Source organism: Pempheris klunzingeri, chromosome 23 (assembly GCF_042242105.1).
Source record: "Pempheris klunzingeri isolate RE-2024b chromosome 23, fPemKlu1.hap1, whole genome shotgun sequence".
NCBI classification, from domain to species: domain Eukaryota; kingdom Metazoa; phylum Chordata; class Actinopteri; order Acropomatiformes; family Pempheridae; genus Pempheris; species Pempheris klunzingeri.
This window is the reverse complement of record NC_092034.1, coordinates 12,084,116-12,103,262: the sequence shown is the minus strand read 5'-3', so window position 1 is coordinate 12,103,262 and position 19,147 is coordinate 12,084,116. Positions and strand designations below refer to the sequence as shown.

The following is a 19,147-nucleotide window of genomic DNA, read 5'->3' as shown; positions in this document are numbered from 1 at the left end:
AACCATACTGTCGGTGCAGAAATGTGACTCTTGCCAGTTGATGCATGACACGTTTGTCTCGAGGACAGGCCAAAGTCAGGTTTAAGCAATTTAAAAAGCTCTGCGCTCATCTATGATGCCTTTACCATCCAGGATAGAAAAAAAATCTTAATGCAAATAGCTTCAAATTAAAAAAAAACATTTCCTCTGTAAATGTCAAAATGTGCTCAATGACACTTTTGCAGAGGGCAACTAAAGCTCATAAAATAAACCGCTATTTACACAAAAAGTAAACATCACTGAAAAGTGGTTGAATTGATGATGAAAGATTTTTTACAATCAACAAAAAGAGAGAATGGAAAAAGTGCATTTAAACATGAAAAGCACCTCAAACATTAAGAAACAACACCTGGTAATAATGTACAAATGGTACTGAATACTTGCCACTGGACTTGGAATGGCTCGGACCACCGTGACGCTAAAAGGAATGTATTGAAGGAAAAACACCTGGTGGACTGTGTCTCCGCTGAACACAGTAAATACTCACACTGTATTACTTAAGCGTTCAGAATGAGCAAAAAGATTAACATAGTGTACGCAGTGTAGCACAGTGAGTGCAGGACGGGCAGAGGTGAACCAGCTGGTTATCTCCCACTGATCTGAAATCAGAAGGTCAGTGTATTCATTTAAAGAAAGTGCTGACCCCAGCAGGTGTGCAGTATGCTGCTGTCCCACTAATGACCTATAAGTTTGACCAACAATTTCAAAACTGCTATTGATGCTTTCTTTATGCTGTCCGACCTGAAAGGCCCAGTGAGGGCAGAGCTCCATGTGTATGAAAACCTTTTACACACTGATAATTGTTAATTAGGTGAATGGATACGGATACATTCTTTCATCAACAAAAACTGAAATAACCACAGAAGAAAAAGTTGTTAAAATTCCATTTAAATAGATGATAGTTTACAAAGGCTGTGTGTGTGTGTGTGAGGGGGAATAATCAGACAGACAGGCAGCCAGTGCTCACTGAGGGGGGGAGGCAGGAGAGGACAAGACAGGACTCCCTGAATCTCAACTAAAAACAATCTTTTCTTTGAGGAAAAAGTTCAAATTTAATTGACTCTTGTTTCCTCCCTTGACCTCCCTTGGCCTCTCCTGAGCTCCATCCCTCTCCAGCACTTGTGGTCAGTAGTAAAATTCACATAAAACAACATACAACACACAACATTAAAAAACATATACACAGAGTGGCATTATTTTACCCCTAAGAGTGGACAGGAAGGGAAAACAACCACAAACACTTTGCTGTAAAAAAAAAGTTTTGATGGAGACAAAAACACAGGATTTTAACTTAAAGTACCGTTTAGTTTGTGCCCCCAATCCCACATTCAATATTTGTGTTGAATGGATGAATGAATATTTTACACCGTGGGAGTGGGTGAGGGACACAGCCGGGATTATTTAAAGGGCATATTCACCATAAAGTAAAACAAGAGTTCTAAACTACAGCTTTTCATGGTGATACACGCTGGCCTTGATGGCAATAGGAGGTAATGTTTTGAATGTTGAATCTGTGAATCGAACACTAAAAGTATAGAATGAAGTCAAATTGAGCAAATGTACAGTATTTTAACTAGACGGGGAAGGAATACCCTCGTGTGTGTGGTGATTTGGACTGAAAATATGAGTGTGTCGTTACATTACAGTGTCAGCTTTAAGTCATCATCTGCAGACTGCCTTCTACAGTGGTGCTTCTATTTGAGCATGATGCATGACATCCTTCTCCAGGCTGCAAAAGTAGCTAACTAGAAAACTATCTGCAGCACACACACACACACATACACACACTGAGCAGACTCTTTCCATTTAGTAGGAAGTATTACTGTACGGAAAGCAGATGTATCATCACAAGATTAACTTCTGGCTGACACTCACACTCACTAATATCATTGCAGAATTTAATAATCTGCAGTATTTGTAAAATTATTGAAGTTATTTCCTGAAGTTTGTGTATGTGTGTGTTCTGTTTTTCAAACAGGGGTAGATTGGATGGGAAGGGGATTTTAGACTTTTAGCCTCTGAACCAATAAGTTGTGTCTGTGTGCTTCCATAGATGCCTCAGTAGAAAATACAGCATCAAGAATGTGTGTGCAAAAGGGAGTTACATCACTTAAACCCTCCCTCCATTACCCTCAAACACACACACACACACACACACACACACACACACAAAACTTGTTTCTAGCCAGATGGATGTCTGCTGACCGCCCCCCAAAGCAACCTTGGCTGGATTTTGATTGGAGGTCAAGGCCAAAGACTTTATCCCGACCAATGACGCTGCAAATCCTGCTAGAACAGGTGTGTGAGTGAGTGTACAGTATAAGATGGAGGCTGGGTGAATGGAAAGATCAAACTCCCAATTTAAAATAAACTCTTAAGGCTGCAGCACTGCCTGCTGGTCAGCTATGATTATTACAGCTAAAAACAGGATAAAAATTCAGCCCTCCTTTCCTTCATATTCCCTCTTGATACTGACCTGGAAAATTCTTAACTATCTTGCTTATTTCTCATTGTCAAATATCAAAAAGTTGTGGTGCGAGTTACTTTCTTTCACTATCATTATAATAACTGGGGCCAAATGCATGTATGTTATAAAGTTTTCCTGAACCAAGACAGTTGTTTTCCAACCCGGCTCCTTTCTCTACGCTGTTTAAAGCTTTCAAAAAGTGTCACAAAAGAGGTTAAAGCGGTTCCACACAGAAAGCTTTAGCACAAACGGTGTGAACATAAAGCCTGTGGTGTGACAAAACCACAGAAAAGCTTACCAACCAGACAAAAATTGGAATGATGCAAAGGAAAAATGTATCACGGGATGTGACATTTAAAGCAAGACAAACAGACATGATGTATAAAAAAAAAAAAAAAAAATTTTAAAAAGTTTGGTTATGATTCTTATGAAGTCTTCCAACGAAAGGCATGATGTGTCAGCAAAATAAAAAATAATATAGCTCTGTAGACAAGAACAAAACAGTCTGTAATAAAAAAGGAATAAAATTAGTTAATAATTAATATCATTACTATCCCACATTATCATCATTATAGACCCCAGTTGAATGTATGCATTTTCCTTTTTACAAGTAATAACTTTAAGTGAATGACATCTCCGCCTCTGACAGGACGGGAGTGGTGGACGAGGAAGTGGAATCGGCCAATGAGGCAGTGCTATTGTCTATGCTCCTGTTCCAGGTGCTGCGATTGGGCGTTGATGGGTAAGAGGGTGTGGAGCAGTTGGAGGGCGGGCCCGAGCCGGAGCTGGGGCTGCTGTGATTGGACAAGGGCGAGAACAGGGCGTCCTTTCGGAGACCTTTGTTCTGCAGCTCCAACTGAAGGTGTTGGCAGATTTCCTCCGGTAGTCGCTGATACTCCTCCTCCACCACCCGCTCCAACCGAGTCTGAAGCTGGATAAGAAACAGCGGGAAAATGGTAAAAGATGTTCAAGTGTTAATTTGGGAAATTCACTTTCATGTCGAGCATAAGGTGAAAAGATTATTACCACTCTCATGTCTGGTTGTTAGGGATGTAGCTAGAACCAGGAGGTGGTTAGCTTAGCTTAGCATAAAGACTAAAAGTGGGGGTTTACATTTCTGGGTGCGTACAGATCAAACACAGGAGACACGTGTTAGAGGTGTTCAGACAGATCCAGGCTAGCTGCCGCTGCCCCCCCCCCCCTCTGTTCTTTATGCTAAGCTAGGCTAACTGTGCCCAGGCTCCTGAGCTGAGAACTGGTATTTATCTTCTCATCTCACTGTCAGTAAGAAAGCCATAAAACTTGTTTTCCACAATATCTAACTATTCTATCAAAACTTTATGTACAAGAACACTTCTGCTTTATAAAAGCAGAGTAACTATGGAGGAAGTGAAATTGAGAGGAAAAGGGTTTGAAGGACTTACAACAAAACTGCCTCTGCTCTTAAATGGTTTAATCGTGGCACTTCAATGTGTGTGAGTTGATAAGTTTTTGCTCACCAGCGGAAGCTCCTCGTCTATGTGCTGCAGCACCTCCCGCTGCCTCAGCATCAGCTTGTCCTGTCTCCTGGTCTGAGCCTCCTCCAGCTGGGATGTGAGGAAAGAGGAGCAGGACAGGAAGAAGATTTAATAAGGACAGGCACAGTGGGTGGAAGATTTAAGTGTCAGGCCAGGAAAAAAAGAGGAATGTAGAGGAATTAGGATTACAAATAGAAGGGAGATACGGGATGAAAAACAGTATGTGAGAGGGAAGAATTGAATAGAGAAGACAGTGGGGAAAAAAATAGGAAAGGGAAGGAAGGATGGCAACGTGGATTAGGAGGCAAGATAAGGGAGGAAAGAAAAAGGCGATAATGTGTGAGAGGAATGGAATAAAGTTGATGACGGGTAGAAAAATGTACTATAAAACAGCTAAGTGGCCATTCTAAAGGACTGCTGGTGATAAGAGTGTGTGTCAGTGCTACAGAGGGTACTCACCCCGCGGATTAAGGCGACAGAATCTTGAATATGTTTCCTGTTGATCTCATTCAGTTCCCTACGGAGAGACACAGGGAGGAAGACAAAGAGGGAGCAAAATAAAATCAAAATGGGATTTAAAACAAGGTCTGAAAGCCCAAATACCCAATAAACATCTCTAGCTCAAGGCAAATAACAGAGGCTAGTTCATTACGTTTCAGCCTTGTCTTTGTCGCGGCTCTTGGCTTCGCTGATGCTGTTTTGTCGCTTCCTGTCCAGGATCTTCTGGAGCTCTTTCTTCTCCCTGCAGACACGATAAACGCCAACATCCAAATGAAGACAAATAGCAAGTTTAGTGGAGTACTTTTATATTTAAGTGAATGTTATTAAAAAAATATATAGATGCTCGTGGTGCATCCAACATTGGAGAATCAAGGTAACATGGGGACATAAGCCATTCTAAATCCAATACTACTTTATGGTATTACTGCAAAAACTAAGACTGCAATGTGAAGCGGGTGCACTCACTTCTCGCACATCTCCCTGAGCTTCTTCAGCTGAGCTGCTTGACATTCATGGGCCGTCTCCTTTAACTTCTGGAAGGCCTAAAAACACATGGCAGCAGACCACCACCTGTCAGCGAATCACTGTGCAGATGTACGCAAGAGCCACAAAGTCCCTTAGAGGTCAGCTAATGATGACCTCTGTGTGCATATGTGTATATTTAACTATTCATAGGCATGGGAGGGATACAGTGTTATTTCAAGTGTGTCACCTTGAGCATGCATAAGTGTGCAGCGATTGGGGGAGAGTGCAATGGCGTTTTTCATATGCACGCGTGTGTGTGTTACCTCCTGTAGGTGCGTTTGTTGCTTCTCTCTCTCCACTGAATGAAGCTGCTGTCGGAGCTTCAGCAGTTCTTGCATCTGCCATTCCCTCAGCTGGACCGTCTGCTTCTCAATCTCCTGATCCAACGCTGTTAGTTCACGCTGCACTGGCTCCTGGGGCTCACTACACACACACACACACACACACACACACGCAATGAGGTCAAGTTTAGTCAGCTGCAGCCATGAGTGCAAGTTTGCATTTCTTGAAGTGGGGTTGATGTGGTACTTATCCACAGTCAGATTATTGTCTGCACGCCCCCATTTGGAGGAGCAGGCAGGAGTCCTGCCACAGGTGACATGCTCCTGTGGACAAGATCAGAAGCTAAACATATTTTAGCCACAAAAAAAAAAAAATCTGTATCAGTTTAAGTGTAGTCTATGTTTAAAATATTTTTACCACCTTACATTACATCAGACAGGCCTTTCAGCGGGGAACTGAAGCTTTTCACAAAAACAGTAACTTTACCTCAGGACACAGGAGTGCTAACACTGCCTTGATCACTAATATGTTAGTTAGGTAACTAACCGATTGGGAAGCTCCAGTACATTGCTTAGGGTCTATGCCAGGACTCCTGCTTACTTACTCCAAACTGGAGGCATAACAACCATAATCCACTGTCAGCAATACACTCACTATAGATGTGTACCACATACAACCCCACAACAGATGATCTGATCGATCACTTTAAGTAGAACAGAGACCTTCTCTCCTTTCATCATCTTTTACTTCTTTTTTTCATATTGTCTATGTAGATATGTTGTCATATCCTTTCTGCCTTCCTTCACTCATTTACCTCTTGAGATTTCACCAACTGTCCTCCATTTACACTCCCCAAACATTCACCCATCCATCCTTACTTTTTCTTGATGCTGCGTTTGAGGTGCTTCTCCATCTGACTGCGTCTCCTCTGGGTGTCAGAGTGAATCTGGATACTCCGACTCTTCTGCTCCTTACTCAGATTCCACACCTACAAACACACACAACCAAAAAAGAAAAGTCATTTTTCTACATCCAGTGCCAACACACCAGAATAATTATATTCTGTTAGGCACCTAAAGGTATGTGTACCTTCTTGAGGTGTTTCTTTCGCATCTCTTTGACTTCTTTGCCCTGTTTCTTTAGCAGCTTCGCATAACTCTTCTGCTGCTTCAGCTCCTCTATGGACTGGGCCTGGATGTCTGAGAGACAGACAGACAGAGGGACACAGAATTATGGTCAGTCCTGAATGTGATTTACAGTGTAAACCTTGTTGAAAATCAGCCACTCACTTGTCTACACGCAGCTCTATGTGACACAGAAATGATTTCACTGATTTTTATGAGGAAATGAATGTGCTGGAATGATCTTACCTGCCAGAACAGTGGCTATGAGGTCTTCCTTCGGACTTTGTGCTACACACACACACACACACACACACAGAAATGACAGGAGGAGAGGCACATAGACATTATGTGTGAAATGGCTGATGGGAAAATGAGGCAGACAAACGGCAGAAAACTCACTGTGGCCAATGCAATGAATAAAACATGTGCATGGCTTTAGTGTAAGTTTAACATATGAGCTAATCTTGTATTGAAGCTACTATGACTTTCATTATACGCTTGTTGTAATTTGCTGGAGACAAGTGAACAAGCAGATAGACTTCAATGGAAATCTGTGCGGTGACAACACATATGTGGACATACTACGTTAGCAAACATTAGCATAATACACCTCATATGTATCAGCCTACCAATGTAATGCAGACAGCAGACTGGTGATGAGAGTTAGCGCACCGTTTTCGGAGCTGTTAAAAGGACTGGTAGTGCTACAATAAATTACACCTACCATCTAAAAGTCTGTCACGGTGGCAAATTAAAAGAATCCATCATTAAAAGTGATGTCAAACTAATGTACGTTACTTTAGCATAACATCCTTTAAAAGATCATAAACTCTATCATGAGTATCATATCATCATATGTGGCTCTTTGTACCCAAAGGCCGGTATGGGTATTTATATGGTTTTCATGTAGACACTGACTATATTTACATGCACAAAATATTAATTAACAGAATAAGTTTTGCTCTTATTCTGAAAAAGACAATAGTCCCACTAAACTGTTTACATGGCTAATGAAAATGAATATTCCACTAATATTCCTGTTTATAGGCAGCTGTGTATACTCAATACAATAATATTGGCACATCCCACGTTTTAATGGGAAAATGCTACATTCAGAATAAGGCATATTGTATATTGTCATACTGAGATTAGCGGTGTAATAATTATGTGCATGTAAATATGGTTGTTCAGACAACATGTGTGGCTTTGTGTATTAGTGGATGTCTCTACCTGGTGCAGGTAATTTGATGAGGTCAGGGGCTTCATCCAATGAGCATGGAGGCAGAGTGTGGAAGGGGGAGGGGAGTCGACCTCCTGGAATGACCTCACTCTCTCTCCCAGTCTCTCCCTCTTTGCACTGGTTGGGGACATGCTGGAGAAAAGCAACAGAAACGTGAAAATATGATTGAGAGGCCTAAATCTGTGGGCCTGTCACACCGTTAGGGGCTTAATGCTGGCTCAGTGGGGCGCAGATATCTAAAACATGAGGGTCTGTGAGGAATGGTTTTTCATTCACACACACACACACACGTTCTGTTCTGTTCTCGCTGCAAAGTAGCTCGATTTGTTTAATTAGTTATCATCCAACACACAGATGTGTCTTACCTCATTGTTGTCCTCTAGGAGAACAGCCAGCTGTGTCTCCCTCTTGTGCAACTGACTGATGTGTTTAATGGGGTTTGTCAGAGCCTCTGCGTACTCTGAGAACACAAACACACACACAGAAAACAAAGAGAGACAAAGAGTTCCTGAGTGTTGTGGATGGCCATGAGTTCATCTTTTCTGAACCAGATCTGTTTGAGGTCTCTTACAGTAAGTCCCAGGCACAATGTGAACTGACCCTTCGGGTCTCTGAATGCTGGCCATTAGAGACTCCTCGCTTTCAAAGCTATGTCACAAACTGGAGACCTCAGCCTTTTGATGAAAATGGTTTGGGGATTCGCCAGATCAAAATTAAATTTGCGCTTAAGTCTCAAATCGAGTCTTTAAAGAGCAATTCAACATTTTGGGCAACACACTTATTTGCTTTCTTGCAGAGAGTTAGATGAGAAGAATGGCACTACTCACATATAAGTACAACAACATTAAGCTAGTTAGCTTAGCTTACCATAAAGAAACGGGGGAAACAACTAGCATGGTTCTGTGTGTTTTTGAAAGGGTTAAACAGTCCTAAACAAAGTGTAACACGCTGTGGTAGGTGTATTTTGTTACCTTTGGACAGAGCGGATGGTAAGGCTTTCCCCCGTTTCCAGTCTTTAAGCTATGCTAAGCTAAGCTAACTGTTGCCTGTAGCTTTATATATAGCGTACAGACATGAGTGTGGTATCAATCTTCTCGTCTAAGTCTGGACAAGAAAGGACAAAGCGCATTTCATGCTCAATGTTCAAACTATTCCTTTAAAGCCACATGATGGGCTAAAATGAACACTAAAGCTGTGCTGCTGTTGTTAATGCGGTGTTCTTACCCTGGTGTTCATTAGGGATGTAGTCCTGAGCTTCAGTGTAAACCAGCAGAGAGGGCAGGAAGAGGGGCTGGTTTAGCTCATTCTTTAGGTTGATGTAGTGGTAGCCTAGAAGAATCAAATAATTAACAGTTTGATGCTTTGGCAACATTGATCCAGAAACTTTCATGCCCATAAAGCCACTTTAAATTGACCTAAATAAATGACTACCCCCCATTGGTGCTGGACAGTTCAATGAGCAACAGCATGTAACGGAGTACATATAAACAGTACATCTGTGGAGGACTTTTGGTGGGTGGTTGAAGGTGTTTACGGGTGTGTATGTGTGTGTGTGTACTGACCTGGCCTAATGGCTGACACGGGGAGGATCCGGTGTCCAATAAACTTGCCGTTTTCTTCAAACACTGCTATCCTCAGGGAGGCCAGTGTGGGGAGGACCACCTGGAGGGAGGTAAGGGTGTTGATGCCACGTGAGCAGTTTGGAGAGCATGTGAGAAAATAACACAGAAATGAAGAATGAGAGAAATTTTTGAATGGCATCTGAATCCTGGGCTGTGTGCAAGGGTTACCTTGTTAAACACAAACATTTCATCGTCCCACACGGGGTCCAGCGAGTTCCCATTGGATGTTTTGGTTCTGTACTTCCTCTTAGTGTCAGCAGGAAGCCCAAAAATGTCCACTTCCACGTACACGCCGACCTTTTTATCCGTCAGGAACTGGCCTGAGATCACCTGGAGGATTTTTAAATCATACATATTTTATAACTCCTATAAAAAACTTTTGTCCTTACCTTAATTACATTTTGTCCTCACCTTTATTTTGACAGTATTGGCGACTATCCCATCCACTATGTTTTCTGTGAAAGGGTCAAAGTGTTTGTCCGTCCTTCTCATGAACTCAGGTTTCAGCAGGTAGCCACTGCCGCCGTTGTACTCAAACACACCCATGTTTAGTTGCATAGGGAGGTCTGGTGGAGAGGAATGAAGACACGAGGAGGAGAAGGGAAAATGGAGGGATGAGAAAGAGCAAGAAAAAATGGGAAGGGAGGGATTTAGAGGATAAAGACTGAGAAGCTTTGACTTGACCTGCCTGAGTCTTGAATCATTTATAAAGCTGAGAAGACTATTATTATCTACACCACAGTGTCTGCCAGCTACAGAAAGACCTTAAAGACCCCCGTTTATGTTTCTTGGAACTGAATTTAATTATTTATTTTTCAATATATAATTATTTTCTAATTCAACAACTGCTTACATGCCCCAACTGAAGCAAGACTAACAGGACTTACCGAGGGTCTGGAAGTTCAGCGCCACCATCTGGCAGCCCACATTCCAGAAGAGCTGAGGCATGTAGTTGGAGCTGTCCACCCTCGTTCCTTTAGGGTAGATTCGGCTCAGCTGATTCTTATTGTACCTGGACGAGCGCCGTTAAGAACCAAACACTGCATACATGGCATATGTGTGCACGGACCATTTGTTGTGGGTTGTAAATAGCAGCAGACAAAGGGCAAACATCACTTTTTCCTCACTGAGTACTTTCTATCCTCGTGATGAGTGCAAATATAAAAGGACAAATATAAAAAAAAAGGCATTTGAACACACCAAAGAGTGTGTGCATACACATAAAGAAGCTAAAGTTTTCAAGGGATTTTGCTTCCGGGGATACTCGACAAATTCGATGGGAGAGCTCTTCAGGGTGTCCATGCCTTTCGTTTCCACAAACGAGGACATTTCAAAGAACTTCCTCCTCTCTGGTGAGCAGAAAGAGAAAATAATGAGATAAAAAATTAGAGGGAATGATGCACAGAATCGACATAGTGCAGGAATTGATTAAGATCATCTGGATTTCAAGACTGATCATTAATCACAAATGAGTCCACACAGCCGGCCTGTCTGCCTAATGAGCTACACAGAGGTGCTTGTTGAACTAATGAGGCTTGTCCCCCCCCCACACACACACACACACACGCTCCTTTCACTTCATATCTTCTCTATACACACAGTCACAGCATCTTCCAGTCTCTTTATCACACACTCACACTTACTGTTTGCCACCTCGAAACTCTTGAATTTCACAGGTTCGATGTAGTTGACGAGAGTCGACATCTCCTCGGTGGCGTTCACCTCACTGCTGGCTGTACCCTGAGGGAGGCAGATACCGCCAAATCCGTCAATCAGCCCATCGGCCAATCAGACGCACCATCACAGTCCTGTTCCTGATGGCTCTTACCTCGTCAGAGTTCGGCTTTTTCAGCTCCGTCACCGTTTCGTCCTCCTCATCCTCCTCGCTCTCTGCTTCACCTCCTGGTAAAGTGGAATAAAAACAACTTCAGCTGCAAGCACACCATGTAGTCGCACATTCTCATTATTCAGTTCACTTCAACCCACCTATGGACTTGCGGGGCTCAGAGTCTTTCACCATCCTCTCAGCGAGCTTCTCCTCCCCGTTGGACAGGAGCTGACTTCCCTCGTTGTCCGTCAAAGGACAGTCTACACAGACAACCATAAACCATCCCCTTTAATCAGGCATCTTGAAATTGGTTGTTGTTTTTGCAAACTTATGTGCAGCAAAAGTCTCCATCACACTAACTTTTCAAACTGGAGACTGACTTCAGATACACTTTTAAATATAATCTACACATATAGATTCTCAGCAGCTGTCTGCGCTCACCATTGTGGGGTGACGACTGCTCCTCCTGCTCTCTGCGTCGTATGCTGCCACTGCTTGAGGGCCGGTGGTGGTGGTGCTTCTTCTTGTTTTTAATGAGAATCTTACCCAGCATCTCCTGCGGTGACGGGAGGGGCTGACCAGGGTCCAGCTAAAGCCACATGAAAGACACAATCAGCCAAAATTTGAAATTTGTAAAAAGAACATATTTAATGGAGCAGGACTCGGTGTTTGATTAGCTAACTTGGGTCAGCAATTAATCTCTGACCACATATAGAAAACATCTGACAGAGCAGATCAATGGATAGGAGAAGGAAGACACATCCTTTAATTTAGTAACCGAGATGAATAACTCTCTTGACTAAGAGGAATCATGAGGCGCTCTGAACAAGGTCACAGTAGATGTGTGCACTCGCAGCCACAACATATTATCCAAATTTAATGCTACTTTTGTCACAGGAGTCACAGGGCCAAGCTCAGTGTTTTATAACTGCAGATAAACAGCCCGGAAATCAGTCTAAATCAACAGCTCTGCTGTCTTAAAACTGTGTTTAGTTTCAAAGTCCTTGTAAAAGTGATTAGCATTCAAACTGACACATTCCCGCAGTTCAAGTTGCCCTCTCCATTACATAAGCCAACTACAAAAACTTCAATAATTGGATGTTTTAACTTGCATATGAACACATCAAGAAAAGGTGTCAGGTTTTCACTATTCCTTACAATACTCCTTGTGATTCTCAGAATATTTAGCCCTTGTTTATAAGATCCTAATCAGTAAAACACTCTTTGTTTGAGTCATGGGCCATGCATATTTTTGATTTTTAGGATCTGTGTCTCTGCATTGGAAAAAATATATAGCTTTTAAAGGCCATAGTTATGAATGCAACGTGGTTTATGAGGTAAAAGTAGTGCATCACGAGTTGTTGTTGATGGTCTGGAAGTTGATTACCACCATGACTGTGGAGTAAAAAGATATTAGTGTGCTGTTCATTTTCAGGGGAACAGCTTTAGTCATAATGAATTTATTTCAGCGGACTTACAGGATATTTCTCCAGTGGATCAATGAGCAGGGCTTCTCCAAAGATGGTCCTGCAGTACTCTGCCATTTTGACCTGCTGCTTGGCCCTGACAGAGCAACAGATGCGGGTTAGTTTCTGGTTTAATATAAAACCCAACATGCCTTCAATCATCAATTTTATCAAGACATGTTTTCGAGTAAATATTTCAATAAAAGCCTTAAATCTTGTACCTGGTCTGACTATAAATACAGACTCAAGTGCAAACTGTAATGAAGACTCATTGCACATCGACAAACATTTTCATGCAGACTGACGAGACTTACGAATCCACGTGGTTTTCAAAGGACAGGATGACTGGGTACGGTGAAGTCTTGAATGCACTCTCTGCTATCGCCTCGATCACCTCCTACAGTCCAGGAAAGCATGAGAGCGTCAGACGGAGCCCCATGGAATAAAACCTCTCAGCTCATGAGTTTCACGAGTACTTAAAACCAAAATATACAAACAGAACTCTGCCTTCAGGGTTGAAAAGGGGAGCCTTTTTATGATAAGAATCGGATTATTACACACCATAAGTTTCTGTAATCATTTTCATATTCGTAACAGCTATAACATCTCAGCTTGTCAGGGCTTAATAACGTGTAAATAAAAATCAATAAGCCATCAAGTAAATCCACAAAGCAAACCTCTTAACCTTCATGCCTCCATAAACATGAAAATACGCCAGTTCTTGTATGCAGATGTAGAGACTGTGAACTGGTGATTAACTGAGGACTTTTTTATGGTGCCAGCCATAAAAAGTGGAAAACCAGTTTATCCATTATCCATTTATGCAAGGATAAACCCCCCCCCCCATGAATATTTCATAGAAATGCTGAAAAAAAAAGGACAACAACTTGAAGGTAAGAGTCCAAAAATAACACATGAATGCCAAGAAGCAGCAATTTCCACCTTAAAGGGGATCTCGGTGGTCATGGTGAACCCGTGGGTGATGTACGGCTCCTCATCTTGCGGCCGGCCCTTCCAGCAGTCCAGCTCTACACAGCGACACCCAGTCAGCAGCACCTGTCTGTACATCTCCACTGACGACAGCCCGGTCAGCTGACCCACTGCAGCCACACAGACAAAGACGTTTCAGATCCCAAAGAGAAACTATAAAGCTGGACATCAAAACAAAGCACAGAACTTGTACGTGAGGCTCTGTGAGTGTTTTTTTTTTTTTTTACCTGTGAGGTATGTGTTGTGTGAGGAGTTGACGAAGTAGTGAGACAGCGGCTGGTTCATGTCGTCGATGATGTCCAGCCTCTCTGGGGGTGCGATGCTGTTTTCCTCTCCTCCCAGATACCGAGCGAAAGCCTGCAAACTGATCTGGTCTGCAACAGAAAGACAGAGTGTGTTTACCGTCTATAAAACAGTCAGTTTAAATGGACAAACCAGCATCTGTCTGCACATGGCAATAGGAATAATTGATTTGATTTAAAGGGCAAGCACTGAAAAATGTACGCCATGTGCTCTGGGAGTGAAGTGACCCAAAAGAGCAAAAGTCTCATGTTTTAGGACAGACATCCACACACGAGGAGGGTGCTCCAGGTTAGCTGTGAATACTGTGGGCTGGATGGTGGATCATCTTACAGGTGTTGGCTTAACAGTATCCTAGCAGTGTCCTGGCCTCAGTCAGTGCGTGGCCAGGGTTTTTGGAGGAGGAGAACAACTTTGCTCTATTTTGTTGCAATAAAAGTCAAGAAAATCAATCACACCTATAAACCTGTAATTATCTGAGTACTCCTGCAGCTGATCTGGCTTTGGAAGAAACAGAGACAAACTACAGCTGCATGGACATGTGTTATCTACAAAATAACATGATTTACGTGACTTAAATCTCTTTCAGCGTGGCATAAAAAAAGTCAGTGTCAGCGTAAAAGGCAATGTGAAAAAACACACTCAAAGCTACCGACCTCTCTCCAGTTGGCTGGTGTTTGTCTCATATCTCTCCATGATCTGTCGGACCTGCTCTCTTTTCAGCGGGGGGTACAGCACCTCGTTCAGTCTGGAGTCTCGCTGCTTGCGGTTGACGAAGTCCGTCAGCTGGTCCAGAGAGATGAACGGCTTTCTCTTGGAGCCACTGGAGCAAAAAGACAAAAGTGTTCAGAGTAAGGGAGCCTTGCTAGGAATAGAAAAGATTTTACTAACTTAAGACAGGATTTAGGCTGGGGGGATGAAATGTTATTCTGGCAACAGAACAGGGAGAAAAACATGATGGAAAGATTACAGGAAGTGTTTGTGAAAATGTTATTTATGTGTCTGATACCTTTCCTCAAAGATGCTTTGTATCTCAGGCCGGAGACAGAGGCTGTCGAGAAACTTCTGGAAGGCCTCCCACGTGAAATCATCCGGCTTGAGCCCCTCTGACTGGAAGAGAACAGTCCTGTTAAGAGCCTCTCAGCAGCCATCTGCCTCCAGCAACACACTGACATCCAACTTACTCCCACTGTAAGCTTTTTCCTAAAGGCACGCTTATACTAAACAGAGAAGTATTCTGTAGGCTGAACATAAATATGCTTTTCAGACATGACAGCGCCAGTTGTGGGTGAGATCCTTCTCTGGGTTTTCCCACTTTCTTTGTTCTTCTGTTCAACCAGCAGGAGGCACCAAAGTACAAGAGTACAAAGAGAAACGCTGACAGCGCAGATGAACAATCTGGTCTCTTATTCAAAATGAAACATCTTGTGACTCCACTGTGCAGATTTTTAGGAAAGATTGCAACGACTATTAACAGACAAAAAAACTTGTTTTACCTTCCACACCACAACCCTGTGGCACCTTACACTGCAGATACAGGCAAACATTTAGACAGTGCAATAGATACAAAGCACATGACTGGAATATTTTCATTGGACTCTCAAGTTTAAAAGAATGAATGAAGCCAGATTATTGAGTATTGACAGTAGTAACAGTAGTTTCTCATTCCAGGAAGCCAAGTGTATAAGGAAAAATCTAATCGGAGCAAAATTTGAGATTTACTGTACCACTACATAAATGTGAATGTTGCTGCCATCTTTTTTATCCAATTGAATCAGTTGGTTTGGTCAAGTTTTCATTACAACTACCACTTGGTGTGAGATGCACCATCCATCCGTTACTTTTAACCAACTTTTTCAACTTCTTGTTAACTCTTTAACTAGTTTTCATGTAATCTCAAGGTTCATAGCTTTACAAGGAGTAGTTTGACATTTTGGTGAAATACTTTTTGCTGTCTTGCTGAAAGTTAGATGAGAGGATTGATACCACTCTCACGTCTGTACAGTTAACATGAAGGTACCGTCAACAGCTTCGCTTAGCACAAGGACTGGGAGCGGGGTGAAACAGCAAGCCTTTCTCTGTAATAAAATCCACTAAGGCTTACATGTTATATCTTGCTTGTTTAATCCATATAAAAACCAAAACTTAAAAACATGGGACTCTTGTTGACATTTAATTAACATTTTTAAAGATACTTTCCCACAGGCCTACAACTTTTTTGCCTTCCTTGCATTGCAAAGGCATGCAAAGAATGCCATGAAACACCCCAGGGTGAGAGACTGAGTTGCAGCTATTTCAGCTTGTTATCATGTATGAACCAATACAACAGACGGATATCTTGAGTAGCCCTGTGGTCAGTAATTGCTTGTGATGATTACCCTGTTATTGACGAGGCCACACTGCTCCAGCGCAGTCTCCACTCTCTTTTTATCTGAAAACATCTTGAGAATACTGAAAGACAGAGAATTTGGAGAGATAACAGTCACTGTTCAAAAGGCTTTTTTTATCAAGAGTTAAACCATTCACCGCTCAGTGTTTATTGTTCTCAACATAGAAATTAAAAAGGGGTCAAGCATCAGCAGTGAGATAAACTGGAGGTGAACTTAAGAAGAGATGAAAGAGAAAGAGAAAGAGAAAGAGAGAGAGAGAAGAGGAAAGGAAAGTGGGCTCTGGTATTTAAAAAGCGGTTGATGTGTGTGTTTCTCACTTCTTCACAGGAATCTTCCCATCCTGATTCACCTGCAACTTCAACTTAGTGTACCTGAAACAGATGGAGGGAGGCTGTAAAAAGAGCTCCAAGATCAACAGCTGCCTCATGTCAAGATAAGACGCACATACACAACGTCTTACGCTTTGAGGAGGAAGGTGTTCCGTGATGCATTCTGGGAAAGTATGTTTGTGGCCAAAGTGAACAGCTCGTCTGTCCAAATCTGGAAACACACGGATGAGAACAAGATGATAAAATCAAGGTTGTATGACCGTCCGTCTGATGTTAAAACCAAGGGAAACAGTTTCCATATACAATATACTGCAGGCACACACACACACACACACACACACACACGCTGGAAACAATCCCTATTTACAACTGCTAAACACACTCATGCCCCTAAGTCAGCATCGTAAAGTGAGTTATCAGCATATGGCCTGAAGAAAGAAAGGGACAAGAAGAGGAGGATGAGAAGGAAGGAAGGAAGGAGGAATGTTATGGTGGGATGGCTGTGGTGGTTTCCATGGTTACCTTGGCTGTATCTTCCTGCATCGCCTGGAAGTTGAGGAAGTTGATGTTGACCAGGTCATTGCCATGGACGACGGTTACCAGTTTCCCTTCAACGTTGTCAGCTTTGCCGAAGCCCAGCACCTCCCGCAGCTTCGGGTCCTGACACACACACACACACACACACACACACACACACACACACATTAGGCATAACACTGGTTTGGCTCGTGCATCCTTCCCGCTCGTTGTCTGTCCCTCTGGCTCCTGAGAACAGTAAATGTGATGTATGTGGTGCAGCACTCTGATCTAATTAACCAAATGACTCTTTCCTCCTTTTTAGTCCACTCTGTCTCTACCACCAACTCTCTCTAACACTCAGTGTCTCTCTATCAATTATGCATTCTCTCCATCACTCCCCTCTCTCTCATTTTAATTAAATAAATTAACTCAGATGACTGTTTATCAAGAAAAGTACTGCTGAGGCAGTGCATAAAGTGTACACTGTGTCATTAGGCAGCAAGCTTTAAAGGACCAGTTCACTCAGATTACAAAAAAGAAATCTTCCAAAAACAGTGTTACTAATGTCACTAAATATAATCAACAATTGTCTTTGGAACTCCTTTCTACCAAAGAAATAGTCCTTAAAAAACTCTTGACAGTCCGTTCTGTAGGTGTTGCTCAACTTTTTAAACTTGTGTTAAGAGATTTTTTTAGTAACAGTTGCTTACACATCTGGTACATATGGAGCAACATTTGCATTCATTTGGAGTTGTGTATCTGCCCACCTGATGAATTCAAGTCTAATATTCATTTTCCTTTCAACTGTGGTCTGGTGTCTTCCAAATCCTGAAGGAAATATCAGCCTAAGAGAGTAACAAGATGCTACAATGCTATGGGTGATCCCTTTATACATGACATACATAGGCATTTGATCCATTATTATATACAAATATTGATTTTAGCAGCTTTAAAGTTAACATTCCAATGCTGTGAGCCTCACAGTCATACGCTGTATTTGCAGGCATCACTGAGACAAATATCTCAAAACCTGCGTGGGCAAACCAAAGCTATCTGCATTACTGACAGGTGAGAATATGTGTATTTTAGAAATTTGTGTGAACTGGTCCTTTAAGCATTTAAACCACTCTGATGTGTTTTTGTCATTCCCTCTTGTAAACAGCAGCAGTCTTACGTGCACATTTCATTACCACTTAACTGCCATAAAATTCACTTCACAATGTCGTTGAACATCAGTGTTTGTTACATCATGGCTGAGGCTTTATTGCAGAAAGTGGATCTATTCTTACATACTACACATACAAAAAGCAGAACCAAATTTTAGTGGTTATCTAATTAAATTAAATCTCTAATTAAAGATTGTCAGTAAAGTAATGACGTAAAATCCTGCTATATTGACCAGTGACTCAGTGCAGCAATTATTTATTAGTTATGTTTTTACCAGTTAGATCAATAAGCCTGCACTATGTCGGAGCGCCCATATGTCAGCCAGATCTACGCTTACACAATGACTTCCTCGCCAACAGTCACTGGTTATATCACTTCCTGTCTGACGGTCCATCTGTCAGCAGGCTCATTAGCACCCTGTCACCTTTGCACCATCAGCTGAGAGAGGAAACACACGCATACAGTCGACACACATCTTTTGGTGACAGTCACACTTAAGCATCACATTTCTGGTCAGAAGACAAAGTTATCAACAGCAGGAGGTGACAGCTTCTTTCTCCCTCTCTCTCTCTCGCCCACACACACACACACACACAGTCCCAACCTTTGGCTGTTTGGCGTATTTTCCTGTTCTGGTGTCCCTGATGGTGCTCATGTCCAGAATCTCCACCTCCTAGAAGACAGATCAGTCAGTCAGTCACTTGATGAGTAGAAGAGCATGTGCAGGACTGAAACTCAACATATGCATCAGTAATTGCTGCCTATAGGAATATATTATTTTGGTTTATTATTCAGTATCACTGTTGGAAATCAGGGCAGGAGCGACATTATCTGTTTATTT

At 42.2% G+C, this 19,147-nt stretch overlaps 1 protein-coding gene and 1 long non-coding RNA gene across 2 annotated transcripts in view; both read right to left on the bottom strand.

Annotated features, from left to right (window-relative positions):
- Nucleotides 1–911: 911 nt before the first annotated feature.
- LOC139222978 (uncharacterized) overlaps nucleotides 912–19,147 on the bottom strand; it is a 56,081-nt gene continuing 37,845 nt past the window's right edge. The window contains exon 2 of the long non-coding RNA XR_011585947.1: nucleotides 912–1,796. This is a non-coding gene — a long non-coding RNA (uncharacterized lncRNA). The remainder of the gene's footprint in view (nucleotides 1,797–19,147) is intronic.
- The window catches only part of plcb3 (phospholipase C, beta 3 (phosphatidylinositol-specific)), a 43,734-nt gene continuing 25,498 nt past the window's right edge, over nucleotides 912–19,147 (bottom strand). Inside the window, exons 3-34 of the mRNA XM_070854896.1 lie at nucleotides 18,911–18,979; nucleotides 17,143–17,280; nucleotides 16,752–16,831; nucleotides 16,609–16,662; nucleotides 16,280–16,352; nucleotides 14,911–15,011; nucleotides 14,558–14,724; nucleotides 13,829–13,975; nucleotides 13,554–13,711; nucleotides 12,926–13,008; nucleotides 12,624–12,708; nucleotides 11,587–11,734; nucleotides 11,304–11,405; nucleotides 11,146–11,219; nucleotides 10,961–11,057; nucleotides 10,582–10,666; nucleotides 10,205–10,329; nucleotides 9,729–9,883; nucleotides 9,486–9,647; nucleotides 9,258–9,357; nucleotides 8,920–9,024; nucleotides 8,061–8,155; nucleotides 7,686–7,827; nucleotides 6,702–6,743; nucleotides 6,421–6,530; nucleotides 6,210–6,319; nucleotides 5,313–5,472; nucleotides 4,990–5,066; nucleotides 4,676–4,765; nucleotides 4,483–4,540; nucleotides 4,006–4,092; nucleotides 912–3,437 (exon numbers count right to left, since the gene is read on the bottom strand). Coding sequence (XP_070710997.1) covers nucleotides 3,126–3,437; nucleotides 4,006–4,092; nucleotides 4,483–4,540; nucleotides 4,676–4,765; nucleotides 4,990–5,066; nucleotides 5,313–5,472; nucleotides 6,210–6,319; nucleotides 6,421–6,530; nucleotides 6,702–6,743; nucleotides 7,686–7,827; nucleotides 8,061–8,155; nucleotides 8,920–9,024; nucleotides 9,258–9,357; nucleotides 9,486–9,647; nucleotides 9,729–9,883; nucleotides 10,205–10,329; nucleotides 10,582–10,666; nucleotides 10,961–11,057; nucleotides 11,146–11,219; nucleotides 11,304–11,405; nucleotides 11,587–11,734; nucleotides 12,624–12,708; nucleotides 12,926–13,008; nucleotides 13,554–13,711; nucleotides 13,829–13,975; nucleotides 14,558–14,724; nucleotides 14,911–15,011; nucleotides 16,280–16,352; nucleotides 16,609–16,662; nucleotides 16,752–16,831; nucleotides 17,143–17,280; nucleotides 18,911–18,979 — 3,591 coding nt within the window. The 3' untranslated portion in view covers nucleotides 912–3,125. The remainder of the gene's footprint in view (nucleotides 3,438–4,005; nucleotides 4,093–4,482; nucleotides 4,541–4,675; nucleotides 4,766–4,989; nucleotides 5,067–5,312; nucleotides 5,473–6,209; nucleotides 6,320–6,420; nucleotides 6,531–6,701; nucleotides 6,744–7,685; nucleotides 7,828–8,060; nucleotides 8,156–8,919; nucleotides 9,025–9,257; nucleotides 9,358–9,485; nucleotides 9,648–9,728; nucleotides 9,884–10,204; nucleotides 10,330–10,581; nucleotides 10,667–10,960; nucleotides 11,058–11,145; nucleotides 11,220–11,303; nucleotides 11,406–11,586; nucleotides 11,735–12,623; nucleotides 12,709–12,925; nucleotides 13,009–13,553; nucleotides 13,712–13,828; nucleotides 13,976–14,557; nucleotides 14,725–14,910; nucleotides 15,012–16,279; nucleotides 16,353–16,608; nucleotides 16,663–16,751; nucleotides 16,832–17,142; nucleotides 17,281–18,910; nucleotides 18,980–19,147) is intronic.